The sequence below is a fragment of the Dendroctonus ponderosae genome, unplaced genomic scaffold, assembly GCF_020466585.1.
Source record: "Dendroctonus ponderosae isolate FM_Combo_2020 unplaced genomic scaffold, Dpon_F_20191213v2 Dpon_F_20191213_5, whole genome shotgun sequence".
In the NCBI taxonomy this organism is placed as follows: Eukaryota; Metazoa; Arthropoda; class Insecta; order Coleoptera; family Curculionidae; genus Dendroctonus; species Dendroctonus ponderosae.
The window spans coordinates 6319040-6341068 of NW_026018715.1; the positions used below are offsets into that span (position 1 = coordinate 6319040).

At 32.2% G+C, this 22029-nt stretch overlaps 1 protein-coding gene across 4 annotated transcripts in view; it reads right to left on the minus strand.

Moving 5' to 3' along the window:
* Window positions 1–990: 990 nt before the first annotated feature.
* Window positions 991–22029, minus strand: part of LOC109539636 (transcription factor RFX3) — a 41085-nt gene continuing 20046 nt past the window's right edge. For 2 of the 4 annotated variants that reach the window (XM_019907512.2, XM_019907511.2), the window contains exons 4-14: window positions 17012–17111; window positions 12682–12922; window positions 12349–12462; window positions 11430–11611; window positions 9692–9991; window positions 9487–9633; window positions 9263–9420; window positions 8920–9146; window positions 8669–8862; window positions 8402–8561; window positions 991–5976 (exon numbers count right to left, since the gene is read on the minus strand). In XM_019907512.2, the coding sequence (XP_019763071.2) occupies window positions 5839–5976; window positions 8402–8561; window positions 8669–8862; window positions 8920–9146; window positions 9263–9420; window positions 9487–9633; window positions 9692–9991; window positions 11430–11611; window positions 12349–12462; window positions 12682–12922; window positions 17012–17111 (1961 nt within the window). In that variant the 3' untranslated portion in view covers window positions 991–5838. Of the gene's footprint in view, window positions 5977–8401; window positions 8562–8668; window positions 8863–8919; window positions 9147–9262; window positions 9421–9486; window positions 9634–9691; window positions 9992–11429; window positions 11612–12348; window positions 12463–12681; window positions 12923–16357; window positions 16468–17011; window positions 17112–22029 lie in introns of those variants that run through there. The other 2 variants (XM_019907514.2, XM_019907513.2) reach the window with 2 other exon arrangements.

Below are 22029 nucleotides of genomic sequence, written 5' to 3' on the forward strand. Positions count from 1 at the left end.
AGAGTATTTGCAACTTTTAAAATGTTTTTCTTTAAGTATGCTACTAAAATGTATAAACTACCTATATAATAATTTCAAAAATAAGAAACATATTCTTTTATGTTCATGTCGTTAATGCTGAAATAAAAAAATATTATACTGAGAGACAAGTTTAGTTTAGCACAGTGTTAAATTTTTGTCCTAACCATTCTATACTTATTAATATTAAATTTATTATTTACGTGCTTAATTTTGAAAAAAGTTCCGAAAAATGTACAATCGTTTCAAAGTTGGATTAACGAAGATTAAGGCAAACGTGTAGAAGCTTTTAAATTATAGTTTAGAATGCTGTGCAATATATACAGAGTGTTCCAGACGTCCCTACCAACTTAAAACAGCCGTAAGCAAACTATTACGGTGGGGAGACATATCGATTGATCGTTTTCTTTGTTTTTCGGTCATAAAACTCAAATCAACATCAAAAGATCATCATGTTTTCAAATGAAAAATTTTAGTGCAAAATTAATTTACCTACTTAAAAGAAACATGCTTACAAACCTTTAAAAAGCATAGATATATCGGAATAAATTAAGTTAAAATATTTGTTTTCTAACAGGAAAACTCAAAAGCAAATATAAACCAAAAAGCAGTATGAAAGTTTCAAAAATAAAGTTACAGGGAGCATTACAACATCTTGAAAAGTATTCAAAATGTCTGGAAAAACTAAAATGCAAAGCAAAATCCACAAGACATCTGGATGGAGTATAATATTGTACTTCATCTATATAGCGTTAAAATCAAGTCAAATTGAAAGCATTTATAAAAATGTTATTTTCAATAGACAACTAATAATTATTATTCGTGGGACATTGTGAAAAATTTGTTATTAAAGCAAAAAGTCATTACAGCACTTCATTTAAGAAACTTTTGAAAGAAACCAATTACCAAAATATTTACATTGTAAATATTTATTCGTCGTTATATCAGGATATGTAAATAATAATGCGAATATGAAATAACAAGACTAGGATTTATTATTATAAGCCTTACTTTGTACAAAACAAAGCACGATAAATGTATGTAAATTATAGGAAAAGCACAAATCCATTGCAATTTCGGTAGTGCGATAGTCGTTAAATAGGTAAAAATCGTGTCTGTTAAGTTTACAAAATGTATTTATGTGTAAACAAGTTCACGATATAAGTATTTATATATCTTCACATCTACAAAAATACACTGATCTTTCTAGTTTTACATGTACCAATAATCTATACCACTAAATACAAAATAGTGCACCTTATATTAAGATAACATTACTGATCACACTTTACAAAATTGAGAGGTAAAACGCTAATAACTATAACAAATTAATCTCGATAATAATTAATCAGTCGAACATGAAAAACTAGTGATGAAAATAGTTCAGTTAAGTACGTAGTAACTTTTATAATAATAATGGATTGTAAAACATTTTTGATGCTGAAAAACAGTAAATAACAATTTTGCGCGGTTTTTAAATTTTTAAAACACTAAACAAACATGTTTAAAATGCTCTAAATAATATGTTATAGTTACTAGTTTACGTCTCAAATACGTAATGTTGATGGTCATGTAAAAGAAATATTGAAAAACATTATTTTGTTTAATTTGTCTTGTATGTCTAGACTTTCCTTTTTATAAACCTACTTATCTTTACAATCATCAGTTATTATTTTAATAAAATTTCCTTTACAAACGCATGAAATGAAAGAGAAGTGCAATTTTACCAGCATATATATGTTGCATACACGGTTTGGTTTTAGTGGGCACATAAGGTAGTTTTAATTACAAAAAAGTACGTTGATTTTTTAACGCCCTGAGCACAAAGCGTGATTAGTTCGAATACATTAAGTTTCAAAGGAAGGTTGATCGAAATCTATACAGTAAATGTTTTTTTCGATGTTTCAAATTTATTGGTCCGCACAACAATTCCACAATCTTTCTGCTAAAACATTTAAAAAATGTAGAAAAGAAATGTTTGCTAAGTGTGGCAACTGTAAGTATTAAATGAGTTAACACGCAAAGAAGTACACAGAAATATTTTAAGACCATATTCATATAAACACTTATTATCAAATTGATCAAGGATAAACCGTAAAAGCTTTCAAAATATGTTTTAATCATATAGGAAATATGTAGTGCTTCAAATGAAAATAAGGAGTAATTTGCTTTTTTTATCAAATGGATTCTTCAAGATTCAACAAATGCATACTGAATGGTAACATTTTAGAGTGCATAGAACCTGTGAAGATATCAAGCTCAAAATGTGGGTAATTGCTACAAAAACATGAAGATCTTTTAGCGTCGCTTAAGTGTGCTAATTTTTTGTGGCTTAAGCGGACCTGTAATTTTCGGACTAATTCGGACCTAATAATTTAACTTTAAAAATTATTGGTCAGCGTAAATTACAAAAAAAATTGGTCAGGAAAACAGCAGTCGCATTTTGACAATATACTAAGCGGTTGCACTTTAGGCATGCCGTTTATTCATATACAAATAATATTTCTTGTAAGAGTATTGTCTAAATATTCCTTTTTTCAATTTCAAGTTTATTTGCTAAATTATATCGGAAACAATCTGCATATAGATGCAAATATTTTCCAAAATGGTTCATTTAAAATGTTAAAACATTCTTAAATAAGCTTCCGCAGCAGCCGTCTACAGCTATCAAGGTGTTTGGTCACTGGTAACTTCCTTAAATGGAACACCCTGTATATTTTGTGAAATCTGCACGTTTCTAGAATTGTTTTTGGATCGTTGTGTATGACGTCGCTGTTCATTTGATCTTGAAATGTGTGTGAACTAACGATTTATGATCGTAATTGGAATATTTTAATAGTAAATGATAATTTACTGGATTCCACCTCCACTCGTTCGAATGTGTATTTTCCAAATCTATATTTTTAGGCACATTTTGTAGGTTCAATTCAGTTAAATTGTTAGTTTCGGTTCGTTTAATAATATGTTTTTTTTTATAATATCAAACCGCTTTATCCGACAAAATGCGAAAGTTAGCATTGCTGCGAAATGTTTAAAGTACTGCATAATTGCAGACTTACTTGCAGACGTTTGCCTACAGTATTGACGTTCAAGAAATGCGAATTTCTCCTCGTATCGCCCAGTGCGACTTTAAATACGGTTTGAAGCGGAATCAGTTGAAGACTGATGCATAACAGAAAACCATTGATAAATAGGCAAAAAGCGTAAATATTTAAACACAAAAGATAATTAAACGAAAAATATTACTATAAAAACAATGACACATTTTTTTCATTTGAGTAAAAATATTTGTTGCATTTTTATCCTACTATATGTGCGGGCAATAAAAATCTTTTACTAACATCAATTGGAAGAATGTTTTTTCAGATCATGTAATGCATGCATCATGTTTTCTAAAAATCTCACAATATACAGGGTCCTCATTCAAAATAGTAAAGCCAAACCAACTGGAAAAGTGGTTATATTTTTAATTTGTAGAAGCCAATTACCCACACACAACATTTAATAGATTTATGGTCTCAAGGAAAAATTTGGGGTTTATTTTAGTGCGTACGAAAACAAATAATTATTTAAGTCTAGTTTATAGCTAGTTTGGTTAGCAGCTGCTCAAATTTAAAAAAACAATCCTGGTGTGAATAATTTCCAAAACATCCAGTGTTTTTACAAATAGGAGCAGAGTCGAAAAACAGCAAAATAATGGATTGGACAAAATATATTATACATCAGTTGTATTTTATAGCAAATAGAGAATGTAATTTTCAAGTGTCCTTAGTTTTTACCTATTTTTTTGCAAGATGGTTGATTTTCTTGAGAATTCGGTCTGTTCTCAGATTCGACATCGGTCAAGAAACTGGAACTTATTGACCTACTTACACCAAAATTTAGTTTTAGGAATTGTTTTTTCGTGAAAATAAAATAAATCAGGACGCTCTGAAAACAACTCAAAATAAACCCCCAACTCCTTAAATGTTTCCTACCAGTTCAATTCCGAATACAATTCCTAATGGATAAATCAAGCGCACGTTATGACTTATAACGTATAACCCAGTGAATAATACATGTTGATAAATATTATTAAGCGTGCTTAATCCTTTAAAATAATCCGTGATGTTTCATAAATACAATAGTTCCTGAACATTGCACATCCGCAGTTCGAACAACTTTCTTTGCGATAAACCACATCTAAAATGTACCAAAATTAGTTTCTGATATTTGGTAAACATTTACTTGTACTTACAAGAGGAATAATTATTATTTACCCTGGAAACGGTTATTATTATTTTCTCGGATCTCATATTACACGCGATGGATGGATTACACTTTTGAGCAATAACCTATTTACATGTTCAAAAATTTAATACATCAAAATTTTTGATTGTGATATAATTACTTACAATTACGATTTTTAACAATTTATTGTTTTTAGGTAAAAAAACAATGCGGTTTTCCTGTAGCTCCTTAGTTCCATTCCTATAAATATCGAAAGAAAAACGACGCAAAACAAGAATTGAGCGCAAATGGCCATTACAATAATACATATAATGAACGTGACATCCATACAGGGAGCTGAAACCACTGATCACAATCCAAAATTCGAATAAACGAAATGATGCACAATGCATTAATAATTACCTAACACCTAACACATAGTTATTTCAATATCTATAAATAACATTCAGTCACAATTTTACAGCGCTTATTCAATAATATTTGGCAAAAAATGATATAAATCTCATTCACCTGCAAACTAAAAATGGCAACAAAACCCAAGCCGGTAGTTCATCAACAGTAAAAATATAGTTGTTTAATGATCAGTTATGGTACAATGTTATCGATATTGCTAGTGTATAAAAGAACACTTAGCTAGCAACGAAATTTTTTTGACTATGTTCTGTGAAATGACATATTTTGGACAATAAACTCGTATAAAATAAACAATTTTTTACAATCGTAGATTTGATGATCAAAGAACTAGTTACAATTGTTAGAAATTTAAAGCAACGTGCATTCACGACTTATCTGTACAATTCATTTCAATTTCGATGTTGCTTTAATAGGAGGAAGTATGTGGCTTACGAAAAAAACATTTAATTACTGCGCAAGTTAAAATAAGTATGGTTTCTTTCATGTTCCGGGGTATTTAAAGGCAACGACCAATCGGTTTGATCAATCAAATATAAAACATATTTTTAAGCTTGAAAAATTTCGTACATAAGACACAAACGTACTCCTTTTGTAAAGTTTGTTATTATCATTTCCCATCCGATTAACCAGCTTGCGAGATCAAACAAATTTAATATAGAAATAATGTAAAACCTACTAATTCAAGCAGTTAAAACTATCCCATTTTCCATCTATGTTCAAATTAGTTGATTGATATTGTGCATTAATAGTCGCTTATTATCTCGCATACAATAAATAAACATCTAAAAAAATTGCAACAAATTGGAATTAAAACAAAAAATCAACACATCGAACACAAAAGAGCTGAGTCAGTATTGGAAAAATGAACAGTGATTAAAAGTGAGTTAAAGTTAAATGGTCCTACAAAAACAATGCCACAGTATTGCACGTTAAATACCCTGTAGAATAAATGGCATGCTTGCGATTTATTAAATTTGCTTAAATATCCCAACACATTTTTATGGCTGTAAGTCCTGTAGCTCTTGAAGCGGTAAATTTGATACAATTGAGTGTAATAGTATGTAATCGGTTTAACAGGCTCGGCTAGAATCCCAACTAGCCATTACTAATACTGACTCATAAACAAATATTAAAACTAGTACTACCGGACATAACTACCGCATAACTCTCCCCAGGCTAGCTGATTTTCTGCCGTTTTGTAAGCTGCTCAGTTGGACTCACGCATTCCAACTTTGCAGATTGCAAAGGCGATCCATTACATAACGAATCATTACTTCCGTAAACGCTCAAATTGTTCTGCAACACATCTTGTTTCTGAAATATAAGATAGCCAAAACTTTATTTTTCAATCATTTGCTATTAAATTTTCGTTTTATAATCAATAACTTTACGTACGCACATTACAGCCCATTAATCAACCAACTTTCTTTAGTTAAAACTTTAGTAGATTAAGTAAAGTTATGATTAATGATTCAGTCCCAAAAGCCATCAGAAATTTTAAATTATTCATAAACATGTGGCTTTGTAACATTTTTAATAAAGTGTATTGAACGAAACCCCCACTTGTAGCGTCATTTTCTTTGGTAGCAATAAATATCGTTAAACAAACACTACTAATCCTCAGAATCGTTCAATTTCCAGCCGCCGTAGTTTTCGTTGTTTTGTTTTTAGCTAAATTTGTTAAAAGCTAAACTAAAAATGTCTCTAATTTTCTTGAACTGAGAGAACGAAAAGCTTAATTTAAAAAATGCGTGATGTTTTCTATTAATTCAGAAGAAATTAAAGAAAATCACTCTGGAAGATTTCAATTATACAATTAAAACTAAACATATACAGACACACTAAACATGAGCTAACTTGAATACGTCTAGAGGTAGACAAAAAATTAAAATACCATTCACTTAATTTTGCGATCTGCATATTTGCGGAAAAAATTGGATTTATTTTTCTTACTTTAAGGTTTCATTGGCTGCTCAGACGTATTTTTTACAAACTATCAATGTTCAAATTTGCTAATCGACTAAAACTATTTTTTTAATGGAAGCCATACTTTTTTAACTGAAATTTATTTGACATATTAATCTGCGTCTTTTGATAATAATGTTGTCTATCCACATGAGATAGAGAATAAATAAGAGAAATTTAGAAAAAATATTTTTCGAAGCACAACAATGTTGATGTAAGTCTGAATCTATAACACAATCTGAAATCAGCGAAAAAATAGTTGAATAGTTTCACTAAACAAATCTTTATTTCTTAAAATATGAGTATAGAATATATGGCCTTTAACAGACGCAGATTAGGAGACCAAATAAATTCGGAAAAAGTATTTTTTATTAAGGAAAAATAGTTTTAGTCAATTGAAATACATAAACTTTGTTGAAAATACATCTGAGCAGTTAATGAACCATGAAAGTAAAAATAGAGAGAGTCCCTTTTTTTATAACATCCGACGAAAAAAGCAGGTTATCACTCATCATTTCTGAGAAATTAATGTTCAAAATACTCTCACTTTTTGCAAGAAAATTTCAAATGCGATCAATCATAGCAGCAAATTATAGACAATTGGGGTATCAAATAATTGTAAATTTAATGCAGACATGACGAGAAAAATGGTGTGTTCCATGTTACAAAATTAAGAAAGCGCAATATTTTTACTTTTTGCCTCTAACCGTTAATGGCGGTATTTCATACTAAAGAGACCCATTATTTGTTACACTGCTGAACCAATGCTAAAATGAAAATAGTGTTTCTTATTTTTTATATTTTTACTTCCACTTATGTAGATATAAACAACTTGTGTAGAATCTACTGGGTGATAAAATTACAAGATTTAACGGATTTGCTCTATAATTATGCGACCCGAAGTTACATCATGATTTTAAATATTTTAAAATAAGAAGAACTTTGCATTTTTTCTCGTACTGCTTGCAGAAGTGAAGAAAATACAAAAGAAAAAAATGCATATGCAGGTTAAAAATATTTTAGATAAAAAAGGCTACAGAGTGAAGAAAATCTGTTACTTTCTTATATCCAACTCAATATTCGAATGATGGGTGCATTATAAGTTGAGAATATCTCAAAAACTGTATAAGTTGTGAAAAAAATTAGGTCGTTTAGCTTCCACACTCTGTACATCGGTACCGAGGCATTTTCCGACGTATTTTTAGTGTGAAAAAGTTATTCCGGTTCGTATGTATAGGATGCCTCACCTCATTGGAGACTTTATGCCACCAGGAAATAAATCCACAATTCTAATCCAAGTTTCGGAGATATCTAGAGTTTTAAGTGGGTCATTTATTTTAAACTATACAGGAGACCTCCTATAGTTAGATATCAAACTCTTGTTTTTTTAATGGAACATCCTCCTATACCATAGAAAAAAATAAAAAATAAAGATGTTTCAAAATGGCATAATAAAAAAAAGTAAACCCTTTTTGAAATGTCAGAAAATCTGAAACTGTAGAACAAAATTTTAAGACATAACGTTCCACGGAAATTTCTCGCTTATTTTAAATGGGATTTAATTTTTGAGATAACTAGGCGGAAATATAATTATGTTTAAGAGTCTAATAAATTTCCCAAGTAATTGCGATTTGCTGCACGAATGTCAACAGTTTAAACATTGATTTTGCAAAAAGGTTTACTAAATCAAGTCGGTGGCATAAGTGAAATATTTAAAGCCCCCTATGGTAACTCAGGGTTTTAAATTTAAACTATATATCATAAAAGCACTTACAATTCCTTCCAAAACTACCGCTATAGGAACCACGCCTGTCGCTTCAGCCACCTGATGTTCAATGAGGTAAAACATATATTCATCGTACAACAACCGAATTAGATGAAAGGATCCGAAGCTAGCGGCAGATCTAAGAGTCAAATCTCTTATTACCATTGAACTGCAATATAAATTACATTATTTTAGGGACGTAACTATATTTTGGCATATGTTTGAGCATAAAAGTAAAGTAAAAAAGGTAAAGTTAAAGTATACATATGAACTCACCTATAAAAACTCCACTTCAAAAGAAACTGTCTGGCCGCTTTCGAAAACGTCGGTGTTCCTTCGTAGGGCTTGAGCGCGCTTTTCACCACATTCTTCAACCATGAGGCCCATTGCTCCAAAGAATTCTGCTGCTGTAGGGTAAGCTTGAAGTCGTTTTCAAATCTTGAGACTATTTCATTATCGCACTGACAAACCTGGGATTGCAAATATTTTAGACATAGTAGCTCATGGAAGCAAACAGTTAGCCTTACCCAAGAAGCCTGCTCCCTTACACTATGAAAGTCTACACGATTTAAGTCTGCCAGCATTTGTCCTATTTGATTTCCATTATGTAAAACGGCTCTAGCAGCTTGAGCGAGATGATTTAGCGAAGTATACCGACGCAAACTAGAGCTAAACGCTGACACGGCAGTCAACTTGATTTGTAGCATTCCTGATGGGGCACCGGTCATTGCACTAGTCAGCCAATTCTCCAAATCTTAGACAATCGAATAAATGATTAGTTCAGTATCCTCAATAAGAACTAGTTAAATGGATAAAACTTTCTATTAATATGCAAATAATATCGAAAGCATTTCACATAAATATACTCACTTTTGGCGAAATTCCTGATAGATTGAGTAAGCGTTGCAGGTATGGGTTTCAAAACATCCGGCACCAAAACTTGAATTAAGTTCTGGTAAAATACTAGATCCACTTGTTTCATAAATATTTGAACCGGTTCTAACGAACACAGTGAAAATAGCTTTGACCTATGAACAAAAAGCAACATTAGAAAATCAACATCATGCGAATGTTCAATATAAATCCAAACATACTTAGATAAATATTTTTCTTCTTCGCACTCGTCTCCATTGTTATTATACTGCGAACGCCAGAACTCTCGCCATAACGATTCCACAGTATTAAACTCCAGACTCAAGATCGCATCCAAAAATGCCTCTAAATGTTCTCGATAAATAGATCTTGAAAGATAATTGAATAAGTAGCAAAACACATCTGAATAAACCAGCTTCTACATACTTTAAAGTATCCACATCCTCGTACCCACAGTCCTCTGGTAACCGTTCAGAAAACTGTATATCTGGAAAATTTGGTATGGCATTACTACCATCACCCAAGTAAGCAGCATGTTGCAGTAGCGTTCCATTGGAACTCTGACTATCCGAAGAGTCGGAGTTACGTTTGAAAGGACGGATAGTTCCTTGCGCTTTGCCTGAAGAGTTTGAATTTAGAACTACTCGACTGGAAGAGTCTTCTATATTCATTAGCGAAGAACCTGGCTTAACACGAATGCCGTAGTAATGATATTTTGAATTGCCCCTAAAAAATAAAAAATAATATTAGAGAAGAATCTCGGCAAACTTAAAAGTATAATTGATTCAATTTTTCACAAAAAAATAATCGCAGTTTAATGATACTCCTACACGGTGGTCCAGGTTAAACGTAATTAATTTTAATAGATGAAAGATCATTAAAAATAAAGTACACTTTTATTAAAAAAACTTTACTCGCAAATCTTTCATAAAATACTAGGCGTAAAAATTTGAAAACATTTTCTGGGCTTCTGCCTTTTTTACTCAATCAAAAATCTTTAAAGCCACTAAATATTTCAAAGATACTTGGACATTTCTAATCTATTCATTTCTAATTGGAATCACAAAATTAAGTAGCCTTTAATCTACATAAAATAATACTAAAAATGTTTTACTGCCACTTGAATCTTAATTAACTCAGTTTTGCACAAGGATTTCAAAATCGTTGTTTTGTGTGTTATGTGATCATGACGTGATGAAATTTCACGAGTAACATTCTGCAACTGGCTCTTGGAATCCAAAACACCTGGTGACAATAAATTCGATTGCAATCAGAACTCAAAAACGTGTTGAAGTTAGAGTTTACCATTCTCAGTATTTAATTTAATATCTGGCACCTATGCTTTGTTTTTAGAATGTATTTTATTTTTTAATTTTATTGTTTGATTTTTTCTGGCAGAGTTTGTGCCATTAGACCTGATTTTGTGATTTCTGCAACTGCAATGGAAGCGAGCCGGAACCGAAATTAATTTTAATATCTCAGTTCAAATTTACAAATTGACAAAATCAATTTTACAAAAGCAAATTTTTCTTAAACGTTCAAAAAATGAAAAAGTAATTTTGTTTTTCAATACTTCGTGGAGTTTTCCGATCTCAAGTTAATGCGCTAATGATGTTGAACTAAAAACTAAAAAACTATTTCAATCAAACAATTATTGCTAATGCAATACGATGTGTACAAAAATCGACGAAAAATTGATGAAAAGTAATTTTTAAAAACGTTTTTTTCACACTGTGACACTCTGCGTCTCGGTGAGAAAACATTTGCAGGAAAAGTTTGGTACTTTCTGTGCAAAGTGAGCGTTGACGGTTCCAAATTAGTCATGTCTAATTTCAAAACAGTGAAATGTAACAGGCCAAAATGAGTAGAAAATGGGTATATTAGTTTTCATAATTTGGCATATACGTAGACCCTATTTCATGTGAGAAAAAACAAAAACTTCAAAGCGGCCGTACATTACGTAAGTTCATTCGAAAATTCAAAAGAACCTTACCGAGAGGAACCCGAAAAATTGTCTGTTACAAAAATTGTTGAAAAATAGTCACAATCCTTCCTCAATAGCAGTAAAAATTCCAAAATATCTTCTAAATCTTCCATTAATTGCAGAAAATCTGTCCGATCGGTATATCGCATTTCAACCTACCTCATTCCATAGATCTCTTACCTTGTTCCCAAGCGTCTTGTCCTAAGGCCTAAAAACACAGATCTAATGAGCTTTCCAAAGGAAGCAGCATTAACCGGTTCCAATTTATGTTCTGAGCAGTGCCGCAAGTAATGCGCATAGAGGGTAGAGCGTGGTAGAGACACTCCTTCAGCAGTCTCGTAATTTTCCAATAACCACTGAACCTATAAATATACAGCGTTTAAATGAAAGTCGAATCTTTTGCATGTCCTGGAAGCGAAATCTAAGCAAAATAAAAATAAAATGGATAGAAATAATGCAGTTGTTACAATTATATGGTCACTTATCTCTATTGTGCTATTAAAAATAGTTCATTGGACTTAAAATATCGGGAGGACGTTCAATATTGACAAATAAAAAAAGATAAATTCAATCATGTACGGAGTGGGGATTACGGGAAAAGACATGAACGAGGATGGTTTAACAATATTTTCTTCAGGAATATATTTACCACGTCAAGCAAGTGATTATTGATAATACGGAATGTTTGATAATGGGTTATCACTTAAAACATTAATGACAGGCATCTTAGATTCGATAAATCTGTAAAGTTTCCAACATACTTGACTTGGAGCTGAATGAAAATTCGTAATTTGGTTCAAACTGGGCTCGAAGAACTCACAACTATAAAAAAGACGCTGAATAATTGCGCCGTATCAGAGGGCACCCCATGAATTGAAAATCATTTCCGCACTAATTACTATCCGCACTAATTCAAACAAACTAAATGAATAACAGCAGAAAGTAAAACAATTGCAAAAAAGCAAAACCCAAACTAAATCAGGTTACACCATCGGCTAATACAAAAGTGCTCTGCTCAGCCAGGTATAATCCCGAACAAGTAACAGAGCAATGGATTTACTGAAAATATAAAAAAGCAGCATAGGGAAGCAGGACTTACAGTGGCAGGGGAAACCCTAGTAGCATGACCTAAACTGGATCCCAATTCATCCCCGTTGGAGCTGACTGTCACCATCTGCCCAGAAACTTGACCAGTGTTAGTGGGCGCATATTCCTGCACACCCAGGTTAGTAAGTAAAGCTAGCAGATGTTAAAGTTACACCAATCTTAAGTTTTGGTATGTCCTTTTAATGGATCATGATTACCCAACCAATATGGACATCTAGCATGAGTTAGTGCTTCTGATTTTTCTCATTCCATACAAACACTAAGCAAATATCCTTCACCACAAGGTTTAAAGGCATGTTCAAAGTAGTACCAAAAATCTACTCACTGCAGTTGCACCCTGCGGGCCAATTCTAGTAGTGGGAATTAAAGATTCTGCATCTACTGCATGCTGCACCACATACTGTCCAGTAGCTGCAGAATAGCCCACTGTGGTACCAGTTACTGCAGTCGTACCCCCACCACCAGCATTTGCTGCCGGAGCTGCGTAATATTGACCCTGTCCTTGTCCCGTATTGGCTATGGGATATAAGGTGGTGGAATCGCCGACGGTATATACGGGATAAGCCCTGGAAACGATCCATTATTAATCTATTTGCTTATAATTTACACTTTATGAGCCGTCAAATTAGGTGATTTTAGTTCCTAAAAAACTCCTCCTGTTTCATAGGCACGGTACGGGCGCCTCTGGTATTAGAGGTGTTTATAAGTTACCAAGAGACAAATTACGATGTTTTCATATAAATTAAAAAACGATCACTTTAATCCACTTGATTCACTCGATCCTGATTGATTAAACTAAGAATGAACGTTCATAACTTTCAGTGTTGACTAGTAGCTAGGAATTGAATCAAAGAAGACATGCACGAAAACAAGCCCCAGGTTGTTTTTCTTAATCCTCTGATAAAAGTGACAATAATTAAGGCGTACTACCTATAGGATTCTGATTAACAGCAGAAATAAAAACTTTTTTTTGGAGTAGAAGAGGCTCGTAAAGGTCGAGTATTTTAAAAGATGATCTTATATGTATCAAACTCTTTCATTGCGAAAACAAATCATTTTTATATTCAAGACATGTAAAAACGACCAAAGAAAACTCACAATTATAGGCAATTTTGCATATTCCTTAAATATAAAAGTAGCAGTGTAGGTTTCCAACACTACATTTAACTGCAAGTTCTGGTATGTTTTGTAATGTGTAAATGTATGTAGTTATATAAAATATTTAGTCGACCGCAAGAAAATTTAAAAAACTTCAGAGGAAGTAACATTGCACTAATAACGTTGTAAATATTTGAAAATCCATTGCAAAATTACTCATGAAATCGTGAAAAAAACAAGTTATGCCGGAAAAAAAAGTTTTAAGAAATTTTTACCAGTGTCCAAATATGTATATCATTTAAGAGTTGTTTAATACAGCCTATAAAGCATATAGTTAATTGATATTCAGTCGTTAATCCAAAGTTTTTCATTAGTGGTTAACAGATCTTATGAAACAGTCTGCAGGACTTTGTGACAATAGAAAAACGGTCTACTATCCTCAAATATGTAGCGAAAAGCAGATTCAATCGATTATTAAAAATATTACTAATTTTGCAAAATATTGTGATATTATGATAAAAGTGAACTATGTTTTGGTTATTGGTTTAGTACAAATATCCATATTGTGTTAAAATGAATCTTGCAAAAAATATGTCATGCTCATCTGACTTGCGTGACTCCAAAAAAACGCACTTATACGATACCGAATACCGAATTTTAACGATAATTATAAAATTTTGTGTTGAAAATTAAACCTTAAAATGGGTTTAACAATTTTAATGAAAGTTTGTGGGTAGTGAAGGCTCTAAACGGTGCTTATTCCAATTATTTTATTTTTGCCAGTGGTGTGCATACCGCTATGTTATAAGATCTTTTCTTTAAATCGTACGCCACTGGTTTTTGAGACATCATAATTGATTGTCCAATTGTGAAAAAGCACTCTGTTATCTGTCGTTTTCAAGTAAAAAAAAACTTTCAATTTTTCAAATTTCACATTTTAAAACCGGTTTTACAGAAATTTATAGTTTTGTATATTTTAAGGTAAAGTTTGACGTCTTGTATTTCGAAAACGAAGCTTTTGCGGACCGGATATTTGGATTTCTAGATCTATTTACCCCTAAATTTACAGAACCCTATATGTTTATATTTTCTAATTCATTATCATAAAATTTATTTATAGAAAATTTATTATATATTTGTATTATAAACTTGGATTCTAATAATTTAATTCATTTTCGTTTACTAATAAGGCCGCTAATATAAAACATTGTTTTAAGTTATGATATTCGTATCTTGCCTGGGTTTCAGTCAAAGCCTGAAGTAAACATTTTGAAACATCGTTTATTTCATTACGTTTCGGCGAGACAACAGTGCCATCCTCAGATTTAAAATTTTACACAAACTACAAACACCAATTCACAATTAAAACATGTTGTATAAAATTTATAATTTACAAAGTGTTAAAACATTCATCAGTTGTTGAGGGAAAAAAATTCTTCCTTTTGGGAGAGCAAAACATCGGAAAAAATTACCTCATGATTGGCAAAAATTAACGTCCTTTTAGGCCTTTGCCTTCTTGAAAAGCTTGAGTTTGTCTGAATTATTTTCTACATTTGCGACAGTGGTATGCATGTATTGAGATAAACAGAAATAGTTTCAATTTTTCACTAGTGTACCGGGTGTTCCATACTTATGGCTTTATTAGGGTTTTGTAAATGTTGCTAAGGTTGTCGGTATCTGACCTGAAATTTACTGCTTTTGCATGTTTTTTTATTTGTATCATTTCTTGGATTCTTCTTTTATGATAATTTGTTTCCCTAATTAATATATCTGCGTTGTCAAAATCAAAATTATGTAACATTTGGTGTGCATGTTGTGTTAATGCTGTTTTATTTTCACTAGTATTTCTCAGACTGTATTTATGTTCGTACATTATCTTTTTTAAATATTGTTTAGTTTGCCCTATGTAAGTATTATCACATTCTAAACAATTCACTCTATATGCAGTATTTGGTATATCCATTTTGTCAGTTTTTCGCGTTAGTTTTGGGAATGCTGTTTTATTTTCACTAGTATTTCTCAGACTGTATTATGAGTCCATATCTCAACGAAAACAAGTAAAGATGATCATGCTTATTGGGAATAGTTTCTTTAAGGATATAAAACAGTGCTTTAATAAAGAGGCTTTGGGTTATTTCCCAGGCGACATGCAACAAAAAAAATAATAGAATAAACGTTTTTGATCTTCCGTGGATATTTCCGACAGTAATTTTCTACGATTTCTTTATTATCAAATAAGTGATGCTTGCCTGTATGTATGTAAACTGGACAGTAGTTGTAGTAGATACCGGTAAACCGAAGCGCTGTGATATTATCGCCCAAAACCCAAAATTTGAAAAACTGATCGAAAGCAAAATTTTGCGTCAAAAAGAAATTCAAGACAAAGCTATTTACTTTTAAATTTAATTTAATTTATTTTAAATTTAATTAAAACCGCAGACATGCATGGAAAGAAAATGTTTCGAATGCGTAGCTCGGATTCTAAGAAGCTTTGCTTAGCTCTTTTGCTTTTTCATCAATGAGGCTATTTTTCAACGCTTACTATCTAGAGCTTTTTAAAACCAGAACATCACTGCTTCCTTTTTATGAAGCAAAACGTTCTCTGATTAGTTAACGGAAATGCTATTAATGTAAAAGGAAGTATATGAAAGGAAGTACTTGAGAGTGGGCCAAAGATCGGATGTTGAGTAAAACTCATATACTCTCATTTAGTAACTGAAAACTGAGAAAATTCTGCAATCAGATATACAAGATTCAGAAGACAAGAGATATGTGCATGTAACCAAGAGCCCGGAATTGGTTACTGAAGTAACAACAGTATCCAATAACAATTTGGGGCTAGCAACATTGGGTCAACATTGGGCCAACAGACATCGCGACCAATTAAACGAAGAAATACTCACCAAAATAGCTGTGCCTCATTATAATCACCCATGATGTGACACAATCACTCAAATAACCTCAAATTATTGCGGAAAATGTGAAAAGAACCTGTAGATGAGGTATTTAAAATGTTCGTTGTCATGGAAACCAACGATCTCAAGAACGTTTTTTGTTTCCATGGCATTCTCATAAAAATTATGCCAGTTTCAAACTGATGTGTTCCATGTATGAGTCTCGTATACTGTACGAAACTGATTTATATTTACTTCCAACATTTAAGTGAAATGTAAGAATATAACGTAAGATGGAGGTGGAGTAAAACACTTGAATTTGGGATTAAAACAATCCCCAGATCAAATGAAACCAAGAATTCAGCCAAACAACGTTGGATATCTATAAATAAGTAAAAGTTGTCCTTTTTTCACATAAACTTGTTTGATTGAAAAATTGTCCTCTACTTGGTTGGTTATAGAGTTGAAAACGATAACAAAAAAAGTAATTTTTGGCTTATTTATGTTTTTGCATATTTTTTTATATACGTATAAGCTGAAAAAACTGGCTTTGAGGATTTTTTTCATTCACTGATTTAATACTTTTCTGGTGCAGTCACAGAAAAACGGTTGAATAAATAACGCTATTCGAAAGTTTTGAAATTAAATTATTTTGAAACTTACATTTGAGGTTGCCCGCCGTTAGTCTGCGATGCGTAGATTTCCTGCTCAACATATTGGATTTGGTAACTTTGGTGTGAAGCCACTGCGTCGCCTTCGGCAACTGAAATAAACCCATTGATTTACTTCTATTCTCTCTTTACATGTCTTTACATTTATTTAACATATCGATACTCTAATGCATATACATCGTAACCCAAAAAAAAATAAAAATTATATTTTGGCGTCAACACAACACGAATAATCGTACATTATTATATAATGTTAACACATAAAAAATAATAAAAATACGGAAATAAACAACGGATAAACATTTAAAAATAAAATATGCCACGAACAACAACATTTTAGCAGCAGTTTTTTTGTGTCCACTGTACCAGTTTATTAAACTGGGTTACCAACTATCAAATTTTGTAAATACAGATCTAGTAAAATGTTTTCCAAATTAATTAATTATCATATTTAAGTAGTCTCTCATATCTAATAGATATTAGTTAACATAACAATTTGTTGAGATGAAACCAGTGAGTTTTTGAACTTGCAGGCTGAAGATTTTTTTCTGCCGTTTCGCAAGCAAGAGTAGCTTGTATCTTGAAAGATGTGCCATATGCGGCTTTAACATATCTGAAGATGCAAACCACTCGTGCCTACGAAACGTCAGGAAAAAATTAGTATCCACGACGGTCTAAAATCACAAAATGCTCACTTGCTTCAAGCAATGAACACTTCATAATTTTGGTCAGATTAACATAATGTGGTTTATATTTTAATCGGTGAGCGTTATTAAATCGGTTTAATTAGTCCATTATGATTTCAACTATTTGGTTAAATTAAAAAGGATAAAAATTGAAGAGAACCCCAAAAAGGTGGAAGTGCCAAAATCATTAATTGAAGATATTTGTGAAAACTACAGTTACTAAATTTAATAAACATTCATCGAGTAGTTAAGAACACCAGATACAGTAGTCTGAAAAATAAACAGAATAAAAAAACAAAATCGTATTTTAAGAATTGGGTACGTGCCATACTTATTTCCTGAGAAATGGGAGCAAAGAATTTTTATTATTGCTACCTCTAAAATGGTGCAACTAGGAGTGTTTCTCTTGTAGCCGTTTTCACATTAAGCAAATTTCTGTAAAATTTATTGTGTTCAGCTTTTTCGAAGAAATCAATCTTGTAAACTAGCGAGTTTTATTTATTGCTGGAAAATTTACTTTCGGATGGCAGTTTTGAAAGTTTGACTCTGAAACGACGAACTGAAAGTTCAAACTGAGCAGGAGTTAATTATCCAAATACGAGAAGCTGCTCGATAACAGTGGATAATGCAGAGATTACAGAGGCACTCACTTGTTTCGACTTCATGACTCAAATGTATTTTTATTTGCAAACGTAAATTCGAGGTTCTGAGGATATTTCGACGAACATGACAGTTGACATTTCGAAGTACGTTCAACTGTTAACGAATCCTGTTGAATTTACCGTTTATCCTTGTCTATTTTATTGTCACTCTGTATAATTCCATGGTTACCGGAGTTTTTAATAATTACGAAGCAACCGGTATTCCGTATTCCGATAATTAGGCAAATTACCTTGAAAAACATTGTTGCCGTCTTTTTGATATCGTTTTTTGCAAATTTCTCTGTATTTAATAACAATTAATTTTTTTTACTATTTTTTCTGTTCTCCTAAAACATCATCAGATACCACCTCCAGAGGAATGACGCCAATTTTGAATCACCCTGTATAAAGCTACTGGAACCTGAAAGTTTCAGACAAATTTAGCTGTAGCTTAAACTGAGAGCTCGTGTGAAAGTCAATATATGTATTCCGTCGCTCTTAATGGTGCGAGCAAAGAGAAGCATCAACAAGAAATCGCGTTGCTTGAACGACGATCTGCCAAAAAACTAATCGGAGTGATCGCATTCAATTTTATATTATAAAGTCTACTCCTCCCCGCTATTGGAATTGTTTATATTAGGCTGGCAAAGCTGTTTGGTGCACAGCGATCGTCAAAATCAGTTTAATTCAGAATCCTGCTTTAAAAATGTACAACATTGTAAACAACAGAAAAACTGGAATCGAACTGCGAAGCAAAGGAATTAGTCATCCAAAGGGCGAGCAAGCAAATGTTTATATCATCAGATTGATTCTGTGGTTGGGCTCATATCGCATGAATGTTTTCCAAACGCATACCAAATGTTTAGTTTCCAAATAAGTGGTAAGTTCTTACTGCTTTTATCCTGGCCTCTTACCGGGATATATATAGTGATTTGGTGCCAATCCTACCGGTGCCTACCGCACCCGCTTTGGTGCGGTAGATCATCCTTTCCGTTAACTGCAGGATTTATTGAAAGTTTTTAAATTGTTTCGATTCTTCACTATGTGTGTAAGCTTTTTGAGGATTAGAGGATTAATTGGAAAAAAATGGTGGATGGACCATCAGCTTGCAGAAAACTGGTAAGTTTCTCTTCTCTATCTAGAAATCTCTTAGCTCGAACTGATTTTAGGTTTACCAAAAGAAATTGATGTTTTATGCATTCTTTCTATTTCTCTCTCTCTTTGCTTTGCTGATTTTCAAGTAAACTGGCTTTAGATTTTCTGCTGTTTTAAACACATTAAGCTTTCGGGAAGTTTATCATTACTTTGTCCCCGGTTGCCATGTAGATGTAGAACTTTTAGTCTCATATTGCTGATTTGATCATATTGTTGCATGCCATATTTATTCGACGAGAAACGACGACGGAGTTTCTTGATTCTGTATTGGGTTTTTCAATGTTTTTAATTTATTTTTCTAAAACTTAAAATCATTTCTAGCCGTTTTTATAAATTTACTCAATCTTTTCTTTGGTAAACTGTTTTTACATGAATTTCTACAGGGTAAATGGAAGCTAAATGTCGTTCTCCTGTGAACTACAGGTTTTGTGTCGTGTACTGTATTTTTTATGAACTATTGCGGTTATCCTGTTTTCAATTACACTCTGAACTAAACGGTTCTTGTATTATATCGGATCGCTCAACTCTTCTCTATTTTCTCGCTCAGTTTTTTAACTTTAATTATTAAATAGTCAGATTTCTTTATTATGCAAACTTGTGGTGTTCTGTTGCGAACACACCTTTAATTATCTTCGAAGCTAAGATATCAATTATTAGTGTTTTTTCGGTTGTAAATTAAAATGTTTGCTGTTCAATCACATCACACAATAATAAATGTCAATCACATTTATTATTTTGTGATGGTCTAGCGGATAGCGCCTTAAGAGGTTGCAAGTGGTCCTGGCCTACCAGTTTAGATTTCGAGGTATTTTTCCAAATTTAAGACATTAAAAAAATGATTTTTGCCAAACGATTTGTATTACGGAATTTCAGTTGCCAGGATTATTATTTATTTATACATTATTCAATATATCGTAACATTGTAAGTAGACATAATATGAGTATAACAGCACCTAGATGACTGAACATCCATACGTGCTTATTATTCGTTCATTGTAAATATTTACCAGACTATTACACCAGATTTGCAGATATTCTTCTAAATTTAAGCCACTAAATGTTTTTTTTGTTTTTGAAGCTAATTCGGGGTTCAAGGGAATTTCAGCAATCTGGATCCGGACAGCAATTATTATGTAGAAGTAGATGACATCCAGGGTTGTAGTTGTACTTTGGAAACATTTATGCTGCTCGCATGTGCAGCTGTGTACATTTTATGGAGCGATTGTTGATTATTTTTTTAATATTTTCTTGCAACTTTGAACTATTAAAATTTTACTATATCATTTTAATACTTATTTTGTAAATATCATTTTTTTAGGTAAAACAAGCAACGTTTTAATGTGCGTGTATTTACTTATTAAAAAAAAAACATTTTCAAAAATTTCAAGAAGATATTAACAGTTAAAGATCGAATTTAAACTTTGTTATTAAGCATTATTTTGAAGAGGTCCCACGCTTGATTGTAAGGATATTGGAATACTTAAGCAATCAAAAAGAAAAATTACGATCCTTGCTTCAAATTACAAACATTTCTGATATTAAAAAAGTTGTCTTCTACAATTTTTTGATGAAACGTCAAAGCGACAATGGTGTTTTTTGTCATTAACAGATAGTTACAGGTAGACAGCCTTTGTCAATAATAACAAGCATTTGTCAAACTATGACTTATTTTGAAGCTCTTCAAGAAGCTGAAAAGTTCAAGCACAATTAGTGATATTAATTGTTTAGAAATTTTAAACAGGTACAATAAGCTTTGATACGAGCCTCCGGTGGCCAAAAACCGTAACGTCACTGCCAGACGTTCCATGATGGGTACTGTATCTCTTAATCGTGTGTTCATTTTGTGTATTTTTGAACCAATTTGAGATAATAGATATTCAAAATCTGAATCACTGATTGTACACATTTTTTAAAGCTTTTCCTAAATGCTACGCCATTTAAAGCACCACTATCATCTCTTTCAAGGTCATGTAAAAGATTACTTCCACTATATGTTTCTCTACATCAGAGTAAGACGAATCCAAAATCTTATTTTTCGCCCTTTCTTCTTCTCATTTTCGTCTTCTTTTTCTTAAGTTAAGTGTGGACGAAACTATGTATGTATGTATATGACAATGTTATGCTACATGTTATCAAGTGTGGACCCTGAACCCTTTAGAAGCGCTTCGAAATTATTTCCACCGTCGACTAAGTTGTGACGGTTCAGCACCTTTTTGCTATTTGGTACCTTATTCGGGTCATATTAATAGCATAATTCCAATTGAATAATGGCTGTAGATACTAAATGAAAAAAATCTGTTATTATGAAAAAAACAAACTGAATTCACTACTTGCTACCAATCGAAGCGAACAAGCCTCGTCAAAAAAGATTTTTTTGAATGGAACTTATATGAACGCGCCTACATATTTAATCTATTTATGGCAAAATGCACACAGGCAAATAAATAAGAATGATCAAATAAGACGCATCGGACGTTTCGATAATCTGATATGCCCAGGTGAATGACGTGCGTCAAACGCGTGCCAAA